The sequence below is a fragment of the Perca fluviatilis genome, chromosome 9 (assembly GCF_010015445.1).
Source record: "Perca fluviatilis chromosome 9, GENO_Pfluv_1.0, whole genome shotgun sequence".
Taxonomy (NCBI): Eukaryota; Metazoa; Chordata; class Actinopteri; order Perciformes; family Percidae; genus Perca; species Perca fluviatilis.
Genome location: NC_053120.1, coordinates 14,300,919 through 14,315,135, shown reverse-complemented (window position 1 = coordinate 14,315,135; position 14,217 = coordinate 14,300,919). Strand labels below are relative to the sequence as shown.

The 14,217-nt window shown below is 41.2% G+C and overlaps 1 protein-coding gene across 3 annotated transcripts in view; it reads left to right on the top strand.

Annotated features, from left to right (window-relative positions):
• adamts10 (ADAM metallopeptidase with thrombospondin type 1 motif, 10) overlaps positions 1-14,217 on the top strand; it is a 60,739-nt gene that overhangs the window by 27,707 nt on the left and 18,815 nt on the right. For all 3 annotated transcript variants that reach the window (XM_039812112.1, XM_039812113.1, XM_039812114.1), the window contains 10 exons: positions 832-977; positions 2,064-2,107; positions 2,901-3,006; positions 4,947-5,093; positions 5,381-5,522; positions 6,405-6,512; positions 6,676-6,821; positions 8,206-8,269; positions 8,513-8,615; positions 12,247-12,380. In XM_039812112.1, coding sequence (XP_039668046.1) covers positions 832-977; positions 2,064-2,107; positions 2,901-3,006; positions 4,947-5,093; positions 5,381-5,522; positions 6,405-6,512; positions 6,676-6,821; positions 8,206-8,269; positions 8,513-8,615; positions 12,247-12,380 — 1,140 coding nt within the window. The remainder of the gene's footprint in view (positions 1-831; positions 978-2,063; positions 2,108-2,900; positions 3,007-4,946; positions 5,094-5,380; positions 5,523-6,404; positions 6,513-6,675; positions 6,822-8,205; positions 8,270-8,512; positions 8,616-12,246; positions 12,381-14,217) is intronic.

Here is a 14,217-nt window from a genome sequence, read left to right as displayed (position 1 = left end):
CATGGACCGTTGAAGTTGAGGTCGGGACAGGATCGAGAGTAGTCTCAGCGTGTGGTTCTGCTGCTCGTTTCCAGGTCTGTAAATGGCAAGCTGCCCCTGGAAAATAAAATCTGGCCAGCAGTGGGCCCAGAAATGAGGGACTGTGGGATGAGACAATTACTAGTTATGTCACCACATGCATTCCTGGGTTACGGGTTCTCGCCAGCTGTGGCCTCTTCTTCTGCTCTCTGCACTCTCATAATACTAGAAAGTGCCGCCACTCTAATCCTGCTTCCACATTTGCTTTTTTGATAGAGTGGAGGGAGGTTTCTTAAGAATCCAAATGTTGTCTCACCATGGATGACATAAATTACAGGCTAATTAAGTTGCTATCCAGTGAAAACCACATATCTCGGCATTGGCTGATTTCAAATTAAGTGTTCTTATGTATTGAGAAACTAAACTACTTATTGCGCTAAATAAACCATTTAAAAACCTTATCTGATAAATGTAGTGTCACAAGGCTGAAAAAAGGCTTTTATAGCTCATGTAAAGTTGACATTTTGGAGACATGTGTTTCAAAACAAGCTTAAAACAATGTAATACAGGAAGACTGGGGCTGGTTTAATAGAATAGTTGGGCCTCACATCTGATTGTTACAATCTTTCCTTTTGTTAACACTGTAATAACCCACATAACCTATACAGTATTATTGAATGAAGTATCTTTGCATAAATATAAAATTGCTGCAGTTGTAATATATCCATTTTTGTTGTGTTTTAAGATTTAAATGTATGTTTATTTTACCAATTTGCTTTTGACTCTATATTTCCTCTCTTGTCTCTCTTCCAGCCAACACTAGAGATCAACCACCATGCAGGGAAGTCTTTAGACAGCTTCTGTAAGTGGCAGAAAAACATCCAGCACCGCAGCAGCTATGGCAACGCCATACCAGATAACGGGATCGCTCACCATGACACTGCTGTGCTTATTACCAGGTCAGAAATACAAACAGACAAACCTTTCTCACAGGAGTAAGAAATAATTAAGACCATAACTCTGTTCTGGAGCTTTCTTCATACAGAAATAAAGGTAATTTAGAATGAAGATATTTTGTTAAGCCAAAACAAAAAGGGTTTTTGTCACAAAGTGTGGGTGCAAGGCAAGTAGCTGTACTGGGTTAACGTATATGTACAACAACCTAACCCTCCTACCTAAGTTATTGTAAATGAAAATGATTAGTCTATTATTATTAGTTTCCCTGTTCATAAAATGGTTAAAACAGTGTTTCCTCTGAGCTGAAGTTTTACATTCCCAGCCCCTATCCTCATAGGTTTTCATTAAGCCAAGTCCAAGAGAGTTGGGCTGTATCTTGTCCTGTCTGAGGTGACGATAGCTGGGGCTGCTCTGCTCAGCATCTGGAAAGAAAAAGTAAAAGAGAGATTTTCAGAGGGAGCGAGAGACAATGACAGATTTATGATTTTTTTTTTAAGAAAGCAGCCCAGAGAAAATGGAGAGAAAGAGGAAGAAGTTTATCTAACTGCCCTCTCTGTTACTGATACTGCTGGAGGAAAACAGAGACAACAGTGGTAGATGCATATTAAGAAGATAAAACGCTGATGCTATTGACTGAGGAATGTGCAACAGCAAACAACACAACCATGGTTTGGTCAGAGTCATCTGAATGGGATGGGGCCAGGCAGAGCTGCCACAAATACCTTCCTATTCTTCCTAACGGAATGAGCTATAAGCTTATGTAAGAGTACAGAAAGATAAATGTCTTGTGGTTTTGGTGGTGGCTTTGTGAGAACACTTGGGTTTTATGACAGTATTTATCAAGCAGAGGATGGAAACTGTCCAGACAGATGACACCACAGTGAGCGTCCATGATTTCCTGCTATTGTTCTTTTAAGTCTATATCTGTCTGCTATCACTGCTGTCCACTGTCTGACTGTGTACTGCATGTCTGTGTCAAGCGTGTTTGTACGTGTCTGTATACATATGTACAGTGTGCTGCATCTGTTTGTGTGTGAGTAGATAATTATTAGTTTAACAGCCTGGTTGATTTTCCATCCCGTCTGCAGATACGACATCTGCATTCAAAAGAACAAGCCCTGTGAAACTCTAGGTAACACACACGCAAACCCACACACACACACACACACACACACACACACACATACACACACACACACACACACACACACATGCACACATATTTGTACTTTACAAACACTATACTTACTGTACTAAACTTTTGCTCACTGACATAATGAGCTTTCCCTCATCCCCTAAGCCTGACTGTAACCCTCAGGACTAAATGCTTAACCTCAACCCATACACTAAACTAAACCATAACTGAATTCCTAGTGTAACCCTAAAGCCAAGTCTTAACCCTCAAAATTTGAAGGTTAGGCCGAACTGTACTCTTTTCAAGATCTGAAACTCAAAAGGTCCGTACAAAGACAGACATACCAGAGAGCACACACACATATTCTCATTCACACACAAAACAAATACGATACAAATCAAGCATGACTTGGCTCATTAATAGAGAGGTGCATTATGTGTGTTGATGTTTTGTATTTGAATAAGTGTCTACTGCTGCACTTGCAAAACTAATTATAGTGAAATCAACTTATATTTCTGAATAGGATTCAGCTGAGAACGCCAGAATACTCCAGACTGAACATTTTAAATCTCTATCACTTGCACAGAATTTGAGATTAGGAGGGTTTTGTAGGTCAGTGTGCATGTTTTCTATAGTACTGATGTTTAACTGTGTGTGTTTGTGTGTGTGTGTGTGTGTGTGTGTGTGTGTGTGTGTGTGTGTGTGTGTGTGTGTGTGTGTGTTTGTGTGTGTGTGTGTGTGTGTGTGTGTGTGTGTGTGTGTGTGTGTGTGTGTGTGTGTGTGTGCGCAGGTCTGGCTCCTGTAGGAGGGATGTGTGAGCCAGAGAGGAGCTGCAGTATCAATGAGGACATCGGCCTGGGAACAGCCTTCACTATCGCCCACGAGATAGGACACACGTGAGTCAAACACACGCAATGTACATGCAATACACTTGCCATTTTTAGGCTAATCTCTTTTTTTGAAAACCCAACTCAAATCCATTTATGACACAATGGACAGGCTTCTTAAAAGCCTGAGGAGTGAATTCTAAGTTAATTTAGTTTGTAACTTTATTTAACCAGGCAGAGTGTTTGTGAACAAATGTATCTTTACTGCAGGATTGATGGACAGGTATCAGATAGCAGAAAAGTTCAATACAGTACCTCATTCTCAGGCGTTTTTAATTTGTTAGCCACACTATTGGTGTGAATTTGGGGATGTCCGCCCGTCGGTCGGTTGTTTGGTCAGGTGGTTGGTTGGTCCACCACTTTGGTCCAGAGTGAACCATCTTGACAAATATTGAATACATTGCCACCTGAATGAGTTTATCCATCTCAAACCACTGATACAGAATGACTAAAAGGGGTCTTGTTAAACAGTATACAAAAGGGATGGCTGGTTATAAATCTTTCAGGACAGGTTTCCACAATTATGAATGCAGGGATCATGCACATTAGGCTATGATAAGTGTAGAGGAGAAGTTCATTACCCTGTGTTGTCAAACAGAAAACACTGAATACCTACCAGATCTCTGGCTGCTGTTGTTCTCTAGCTGAGGCTGAAACACAAAATGTCCCTGAAGGAATCCCTGAGGTGTCTCATGTGTCATTCCTTGTGTTCTGGTCTGAGATGATCCCTCCCTCCTCAGATTATACCTCCAGATCTCCAGAGAGAGTTTATGTAATCTCTAACACCATGAGTCATTTCCATCCTTTGCAAATGTGGTAATAGTTGTATATTTTCTTTCAGTCACACTATTTACATGTGGAATTAGTTACATGTGGGGCTGGTACAGCACCTGGAGATGCCTCTGTTTTTTATATCTGGATCCCCTGCATGACTTGGAAACTGTGTTTTACTCATTTGCCTGGTATAGCTGATCTGTATCACTTAGTAACATGCAATTGTATCTGCCTGTGTGCTTCATTTCTGTCATGAATACAGTAAATCAAGAGAGGTTACTGATTTTATCCCTCTTTTTTCCTGAGAAAATCATGGAGAAGGTTTTGTTTTTGGGGAGTATCCTACTTGCCCAGAGTAATTGAGTGTCACATTGCATTATGTCTGCACACTGCCCCGAGAAGTATTAAGACAGATGGTGGATCCTTCGGGGTCCTGCCTCCTAATGATTAACACAGGTAGCTTTCGAATACTCAGACCACAAGGCTTACTAGCCACATGACTGGACATAGTGTTCAGATATATACAAAATGTTTCTTTGGCCACAACACAATTAACATTTGTTTTTAATTGTCATATAAATTGTTTTGACATCACAGTGCAGCATTAGATTAAATGCAGGCATGTTTGTGGCGGAGGGTACCCACATCAAAAGACTGACCAAGACAGAAATGACTCAGCGGAGGGATGAAAAGCTTTCAGAACATTTCTATTTCAGGCTCAAACACAGCTACTGTGAGTGTTATCACTGTCTGTCATGAATGAAAAAAACACCAAATGGACCACTGACACTGTGTAACTTAAAACAGTTTTATTATTATATTATTACTATTAGGATATTTGAGCCCCATTGAACAGATTTGATGATATTTATGGTCAAAGAGTTTTGATAGTCTCTTTGACCACATTGTGGTGCTCGCCACTTTAATGTCAATAATAATATTTCCCCTGGGTTTATGATTCAGGTCATATATCCTTTCTGTGGTTTGATGTTAGTTTAATTCATTTTGTCAGACAGGACTCTGACAATCAAACTTCTACAACATGTTTGTTCTTTAGATCTCACTCGGTTATCCACAGTGATTTTTTTTTTTCCACTCTCCCCATCCCTGCTGCGGCGACTGTTACCGGTCCACAAAACCTCAAAGTGTTGTCACTGTATCATCATGGGCTTTAGGTTTGGGATGAACCATGACGGGATGGGGAACGCCTGCGGGCCCCGCAGCCAGGAGACCGCCAAGCTGATGGCTGACCACATCACCATGAAGACTAACCCATTCATCTGGTCCGCCTGTAGCCGGGATTACATCACCAGCTTCCTGGAGTGAGTCAGCCTATCAGATATCTGCAACACCACAAATAATTTGGTAATTAGAGGTTTGAGCAAGAAAAATATACTTGGATGTCAGAGTAACATTTTTGATGGTCAGAGAAACACTCAAGTAACAGAAGGAAAATCCACTTCCAATTCATACATCTGTAGCCTGTTCAGGGTTTCAATAAACACATATTACTTTGGATATTCTCAGTACAAATGAAATAATGAAAACATCGCCAGTTATTGTATATTTTAATCTCAATCCCTTTTCTCTTCTGTTTGGTGTACTGTAGCTCAGGTATGGGCTCCTGTCTGAACAACATCCCCCCCAAGCAGGAGTTTGTGTACCCCACCACAGCGCCGGGTCAGGCCTACGACGCAGACGAACAGTGCCGCTTCCAGTACGGCGTTAGATCTCGACAATGTAAATATGCGGTAAGTGCCCTATATACGCTCTTCATTTACCTTTCAGCTTACTTCTTCTTCTCATCAATGCTTGTTCTCAAGTCAGTGGAGCTTTAATCTAATGTCAGTATTGTATTTAAAGAATCATGCAGGTAGCTCCAAATGGATCATATACTTTAGAAATTATAATATTTTTTAAACCTCCTTAAGCCATCTAGGATAATATCTTAACGTCCTAAATCCAGGGCAACAGGAGTTGCTGTTTCAGTTTTCAAGACATTTCATCACTTGTCCATGAGGCTTTGTCAGTTGTGCCATAAGGCAGTCCTGATGAAGCCTCTTTGACGTTGAAAAAAAAGATTGCAAAAATATGCACAGTTCCCTTTTGAATTTAGTACCTACAGCTTTTTAATTTCTTATTTATGATGGAACCAGCCTGACCTAATCTTTCCCTTTTAGCTGTGTCAGTGTCAATTCAAGTTATTCACGTCACTGCTCACTTCTAATTTGTGTTCCTCCGGCTCTCTCCTTTAAGTTGGCCTCTCTGACAACTAGAAACATCTTGCAATACTTTCACTGAATAGCATCCACTTTATTGCATGGTCATCTTTTATGGGGCCAGGTTCAGAGCCAATGGACATCTGGAACAGCATATAGGTTTATAGACTCATTACTATCGATACTACGTGGTCAGAGCATATGTACACAATAAAACATAATCCCATGTGTTATAGGCATCGCTGTAGAGGGAGCAGAGAGGAAGGTGAACAAGAGTGTGTCTGCTTTTGTGTCTTTATAATGAGCTTATATAGAAACACTCTGACAGGTTGTGTGTCTCTCTCTCCTATGTTTTTATTCTACTTCCACACACACACACACACATATACACACACACACACAACACACTCACAGGAAGTCTGCAGTGAACTTTGGTGCATGAGCAAGAGCAACCGTTGTATCACCAGCAGCATTCCCGCTGCAGAGGGAACCATCTGTCAGACCAACACCATAGAGAAAGGGGTAAAAACTGAAATTAACCTTTTACTTACATTATTATTTTTTAAAGTTAAAGCATTATGGGGTTATAATGGCTGGTGTGGGTAGGTTGGTAGGACTGGTTCTCCTGCTTCTTACAAGAATATAAAAGCAGCACATGTACTAATGCTGTATGTTTATGCTGCAGTGGTGCTATAAGAGGGTGTGTGTAGTGTACGGGACTCGTCCGGAGGGCGTGGACGGAGGCTGGGGTCTGTGGTCACCCTGGGAGGAGTGCAGCAGGACCTGTGGAGGAGGAGTCTCCTCGTCTATCAGACACTGTGACAGCCCCAGGTATGGGTCTCAACAGTGACAAGTCTGAAATGCATCCCTCTTGTTGCAGATACCTTTATAGAGCAACTATATGTAAGACATAGGGGGATAATAATCCACAGTTCTTCCTTGTTCTGTTGAAGCCTCAAATTAGCTGCAGCTGAACTTTAGAATACATTTTTGCTCAAAAAGTGGACTGTAGATTTTTGTCCCCCATCACGTACTTACTTGATGTTGCCTTACAGTTGAATGGATTACATTAAACATACATTTGGAACATTTGTGAATGTTGTATTGAGATAGATAAAAAAAATCCACACCTATCTTTTGAAATGTGAACCTGTCTTCCTCTACATTCTCAGTACCCCTTTAATTTCAATACATTTTTCAGTTGAGTATTCGAAAATAACTGTAATGTTTTCATTGGTGGACAGGTGGATATCACTGGGCTTTGATTTACAATCAAAACATCAAACCTCCCAGTGTGATGTGGGCTTAAAAAGGCCACAATGGAAATAAGATATTCTATTTTTATTCTGTAAACTATTCACACAGTTATAGTGAAGCATTAATGCATATAGTGAGTCATCATCTGTGCCCAAAGTGGCCATATTGAATGGTTAAAATACCGAGAAATTACTGATCCACATTACACATACTGTTTATTGTCACTGCTGTTATGAAAAACAATGTTAAACACATTCTAGATATGTATAATTAAAATTGAAATATGGCCTAAAAGGAATGTTGGCTTATACACGCCTTCACTTACAATTAAGAAAAAATGTGTAGTTACAGTCTCATGCTACCTTGCACATAGAAGAATAATCCCAATCAGTTTTACCTGCCAGAGGAAACTGTGGCGCTCAGATAAAACTCACATAATAGGAAAAACATGCAAACTCAATGCAGAAAGCACCAGGGCTGAGATTCATTTCCAGGCAGCAGTGCCACTGTTTTTATCCTGTATAAAATAATTCAGACTCGCTTTTGAATCACAGTCACCAGATCCTTCATCTTGAAATGATTAAAATGAGAATGAATTGACCTAAATATGAGGCCAACAGCCTTCTTTTGCATCATTTCTAAGCATTGTTTGCACATTTGCTTTGGCTTTATTCTGTTTAAATTTGTTGAAAGTTTATCAGAGGCAGCCATTCGACGGTGGCTTTGCTCTGGCTTCCTTCTCAGCTGTTCTTTATGTAGAGGTGTAGAGGCGTCATGGTCTGTGATAGACAATAAAGCAATTCAAGAGACAGACAGTAAGATTGAAAACACACTGATGAAGGCAGACAAAGCAGAGATCAGGAGCCAGTGTTGTGTGGGGATGTGATTGAGGTTAGATCTTGTTAAATTGTACTCAGATGTGACTGACTGGCCTGATTCTCTTTGTGTTTGGTTGTAGGCCAACTATTGGTGGAAAGTATTGTTTGGGGGAGAGAAAGCGCTTCAGGTCCTGCAATATTGATGTGAGTATTGCTGCTCCTCATTGTAATCAACATCATCATTGATCATCATCGATTGATCAACATACAGTAATCAACATCATGAATATGATTTTGTTTTCTGTGTGGTCATTGCATGGGACTTTGCTTGCCTGTGTTTGTATATATATGTGTGTATGTGTGTGTATACATATACTGTGTGTGTGTGTGTGTGTGTGTGTGTGTGTGTGTGTGTGTGTGTGTGTGTGTGTTGTGTGTGTGTTACAGGATTGCCCTGCAGGCTCTCGGGATTTCCGGGAGATTCAGTGCTCTGATTTCAACAGCGTTCCTTTCCGGGGAAAGTTTTACACCTGGAAGCCATACAGAGGAGGTAAGTGAGTAACCGATCTCTGTGTGAGATGTGTGTGTAACTATCTACAGTATGTGTGTGTTTATTTGCACCATGGTGATCTCTACTGCAGATTGCCTCTTTGCTCTTAACATCCCCCTCAGCTCTATGGAGTGTTTTAGCGTATTTCGGCAAATTTCTTTTGGTTTTACATCGTGCAACTTTACAGTTTTAGTTCAACACCTTCTCTTGCAGCAGACATGTTTTCAGCAAAAAGCTAAACCCAATGCTACCTGACTAGCAAAGTAAGCGACTAGCTGGTGAACACAGTTGATATCTCCCTCAGAAGTTGGTCTAGATTTACATTTAAATGCATAACTAATGATAACCCAACCATATAATATATAATGATAACTGTCAAAGGGGGGCATTTTGCATGATGTGTAGTTTCACTGTTGATTATAATTACTATTTGCTACACAGTTGTAACTTAAAGAGAAGTTTTCAGTGCTTGTGCACATACATTTGGGTATCTGGAGTGCCTACCAACCCACAAAATTGTAAAATATTTTTTTTGTGAGGTAAATCAGAAAACATGGGATCCAACAAGCCATTCAATCTATGCTCCCATTGCTATGTCACAATAAGGCTCATTAGAATATACCGCCCCCCATCTGAGTATCCCCACCCACAGCTTAAGAACTATCTATGCAAAGGTTCGCCATGTTTTCTTGCAAGCCAATCAGAGCAGACTGGGCTTTTCGGGAGGGGGGCTTAAAGAGACAGGTGCTAAAACGGAGCATTTCAGACAGAGGGTGAATACAGGTATATTTTCCAACAGACAGTATGAGAATTTTTTTTAAACATTAAAGTGTTCTCTTGATTTTGAAAAAAAAGTTGGTTAAAACAGATGAAGATGGACATAAAGATATGAGTCAAGATGAGGAGACGAACAGAAGTCAGGAGATAGAGTTGTGTGTGTGTGTGTGTGTGTGTTGTTGTTGTGTGTGTGTGTGTGTGTGTGTGTGTGTGTGTGTGTGTGTGTGTGTGTGTGTGTGTGTGTGTGTGTGTGTGTGTGCGTGCGGGGCGGGGCGAGAGAGAGAGAGAGACAGAGGAGAAAGTGAATCGAAGCTGCTGACTCCCTCCTATCTGGCCAACAGATGCTGGCTGCAGAGAGCCATGCATTCCCACAATGCCTTGCGAGAATTCCTCGCTTCTGATGAGAACTACGCTGGACGTGAAAGATAAATAGTTTCAACGACATAACTGCCTTTAATCTAGCCCTCCAATAACATAATGGCTTACAGAGATGGCCAGCCAGCCAATTCCAACTTCAGGCAACAAGTGCTCCTTTCATCAAGTCAGCTGATTTTACAATGGAAATCCCTTGCAGCTGTTAAAATAGGAACGGGGCCATAGACTCTGCCCTGTGTTAAGGTCAGATCACACCGCCCAGCCCCTAGTCTGTCCTCTGCAGCCCTCTCACTCTCCTCAAATTCTCATTTCAGCTTTCCTCCTTTAAGTTTTACCCTCTAACTCGGGTAAGACAGTTTCTTTTTCTTCTTCTTGCTCTTTTTTTGTCTTCTCTGCTCTGGTCTCTCCTTCTTTCACTCTATTTGGATCACCATTATGCAATCTCTCTCTCTCTCTCTCTCTCTCTCTCTCTCCTGACACTTAGAACAGAGACAGCCTTTTTCTCCCAGCTCATGCAGCCAAGGACAGTTCATTAAAAAATGTCTGTCGTTTAAGCTGCATTTTTTTTTTAAACAAACAAGCTGCTCCACATTGCTGTTCTCAGTCCAACAGCCTTCACATTCAACCTTCAGACTCCATACAACACACCCTGCAGGCTGCAAGCTATGATTCACACACACACACACACACCCTGCTGCAAGCCATTACTGCACTGCCAAACCTAGGCACCATGGGAATTGTAGTTTTCCGTGGTCTGACCACTTTGTCGTCTGCAGGCTATGCCAGTACATACACTATCTCTCTCTCTCTTTCTCTCCTTCCCAGTACATACTGTACCTGCTTCAGCGCTGCCAGCACAAACAAACACAGCCCAAACTGATGTCAACAGCCACTCAAATAGTGGAGCTGTTGGCGAGCTGCACAGATGAATGAAGGATATATACCACTTGGCTGGAGAAGACCTCTAGCAAGTGTGTGTGTGTGTGTGTGTGTGTGTGTGTGTGTGTGTGTGTGTGTGTGTGTGTGTGTGGTTGGGCAAAAAAAAGTCACTTAGGGCTAAGGGAAATTTGAATGTGTTTTTTTACTATTCTGTAACATTTTATGGACAAAAAGCATATTTTTGTGAATTGTATATTGATATGTCTTTCTTGAATTTATTAAATCAAATTTTTGTCAGTTTAAATTGAGTATCATGTGCATATTTGCAGTACATATTTTGTAAGGGTGGTGTAGTGGGAATCAAGCCACTAACTTTGGTGGTATCAGTGTCTTGATATACTGTACCTGCTCTCAGTGCTCTGTCTGTGAATGTGTATACAGTATTTGAAAACATTCATTGAGGAGTTTTTGGTAGTTTTGCCTTTGTGAATGTATTTAAGGGAAGCAAGGACCTAATCATATTCAGCTGCTTGTTCTCTGGTTGTCAGCACTGAAAAACATTTCCTACTCCCCCTGCAGACTCTTCTCTCTCTCATCCTGCCTTTTCTCTCTGCACCCTTCATAAGGACACGATGCATTCAGCAGAACGTGCAAAAGACTTGCATCCAGTCATACATGTTCAAATGACACTATTTACAACATGTTGCATTGAATACATTACAAATTGTGTTGAAATATATCATGAAAAACAACCTAAAAACAACCCCACAACATCACTTGCAGAGCTGTGAGTGAACCTGCAGCTTGGTACAGGAATTCAGTTTTTGGGCAGTTGCCCTGCAGGAGGTTTGACTGCTGTCATTAGCCCACATTCAAATTCGGCACAGTTTGCATTAGCTCAGACTGCAGAATACTGGCCACAGCAGGCTGATACAATTTCAGTTCTTGGAGAGATTTTTCAAAAGTGTCTTTTCAAAAGGGCATCGGGGAAACAAAACCCATATAGTGATGTTTTATCGTTGACAAAACCATCTCACCTCTAGCTCAGTTTAATAGCTTTTCTGGACTTTTCTTGAAGGAATTCTCCTCTAGGTTGACTTAAAAGTTCAATCTTGACCTTGGAAAACAGTAACAGTCTCACCTCCAGGTCCATTTAGTAGCTGTTTTGGACATTTTTGATCATATCACTTAATCTTTATTATGTTTTATTAATATCAGATAACTGCCATTGCTGTTTGCCTCAAAGATCAGTAAAATGAATAATATCAAACTAAAAAAATAAAAAGGTTTTTGTCCTGTGAAAAATGTTTTAAAATGCGTCTTTCTATTGAAAACTTTTCATATGTGACCGTGTGCGTTTGTGTATATAGTGTAAAGATTTGTGCATACAGTACATGTGTTCTGCAGTTACATTTGAGCTTGAATGTGTTTTTGTCCAGTTGTCCATGTTTGTTTGCTATACTGTTGATAGATCTGGTATATTGATAATGTTTGCCATGCTCCCTGCATGTTGTGTGTGTGTGTGTGTGTGTGTGTGTGTGTGTGTGTGTGTGTGTGTGTGTGTGTGTGTGTGTGTGTGTGTGTGTGTGTGTGTGTGTAGGTGGGGTGAAGCCCTGTTCTCTCAACTGCCTGGCAGAAGGATACAACTTCTACACAGAGCGTTCTCCAGCTGTGGTGGATGGCACACCTTGCCGAGATGACTCTCTGGATGTGTGTGTAAATGGAGAGTGTAAGGTGAGATAAGACATTTCTGTGTGTGTGTGTGCGTGCTTGTGAGTGTGTGTGTGCGCATGTGCGTGTTTGTAAGCATCCATGCAAACGTCTGCATGTGAGCAGACAGTTTAAGCTGAAGCAGCAGAATACAGGATCAGCACAAGACTGAGATAATATTGTTTATACTCACTCTCTAGACTCTGGACAGCAGCCACTGTCTAGTATACACACTGACTGCTGACGATCATCACTATCAGCTGCTTAACTGAGAATCTGTCTTAACTTTGGCAGCGATTTTAGATTCCCATTACTGATGCTCTCTCTTAATCTCGGCTGTTAATGAAAACAAAACATCTAACTGCTGTTCATTTTGAAGAGGAGCAGGCTCCAACAGGCTCCTGAAACCCATTTTGACACCCACATGGCCCATTTGTTAAAGGACGTAGACCAAAAACAAGGCTAATGGTACGTGGATGCTGTTGATTCCCAATCTGTTGTCAGTTCCACTTGTTGTTTATTTTGGATGTAGCTCTTCTCCAAAGAAGTAAGTAGAAGCTTTGGATGGGGAGGAAAAAGATGTGAGGAAGAAGAAGGAAAAACCTCCAGCTTGTTGTTTTGTGGTTCCCTGCTGAGTGCCAAAATATCTTATTTTTCTGTTCCCCCTCTTCTGCCTCTTACCCCCTGCCCCCCAATTATCTCGCTTTGTTTTAGTGTCTCCGAGGTTATGTAGACAGAGGAGCTGAGGGAGGCGTAACTTATCCAGAAGGGGATTTTGTTTATCAACATCTCCTCTCTGTTCTGTCCTCCTCCACCTCTCCTCTGTTTTCCCCCCTGCTCTGTCCTGCTCCGGAGGAACTCTGTGACCCTCCAGCTCAGCTGTTAGTCGGTCTGCACTGCAGGCAGGCTTTCGTTCACTGCGGTCTTATTGCTCCTCATGTCCCTTCTTTTTTTCTCTCTTTCACTTCCTTTTTCTTGCGACTTTTTCTGTCTGCAATTCAAGCACACTGTGGAGAAATATCTTTCTCTTGTGTGCAGCGTCATTGGGTCACTGTTTTTTTTGTGTGGAGAGGGAGAAGTGTTGGAGGTAGAAAAAGGACCAGGGAACAGGTCCAGTTGAACACAACATGCTGCTACAGACGAAAGGCACGTCTGTCCGAGCCAGAAATATAAAGGGCCGGATTTACTAGGAAAATGGCTTTGTTTTCAGATGCATCTAGCTGCACCTGTTAATAAACATCCAGATGCACTCTGTGAGTAAAGAAGAACTTATGAGGGCAGTTCATAGGTGGGTTTTCTATGGGATCACATTGCTCAGAAAATAAATGATAACTTAGTGTTCTTTATTACAAAATATTTACTTTGGCCAACTCCACCTGAGAAAAACGTGCTTGTTACTTGTTACCATTACTCAAAAATGTAGTCAGAAAATTATGATATTATCATCTTTATCATATTGTATATCTAATGGGAAACAAAATGAAGTATAAGCGGCACTGCAACCGCTGAAGGCAGAGGGGAGAGAGAGATGATGGTGCTGATATAGATGTTAATGCTGAGGTAAATGCCAAGCCAAACCACACTTAAATGTTGAAAGTTTATTTGCAGTGGCTGGGTTAGCTCAGTTGGTAGAGCGGGCGCACATATGTAGAGGTTCATTTCTCAATGCAGAAGGTCCAGGGTTTGAGTCTGACCTGTGACGGTTTCCTGCATGTCTCTCCCCTCTCTTTCCCCTTTCATATCTCACCTGTCCTATCCATTAAAGGCAGAAATGCCCAAAATTAATCAAAAAAAAAGTTTAGTTGGGGGCTAGTGATTTTAAAGTTCATTGATAGTCAAGTTCAAATTAAAGTTTAATGAC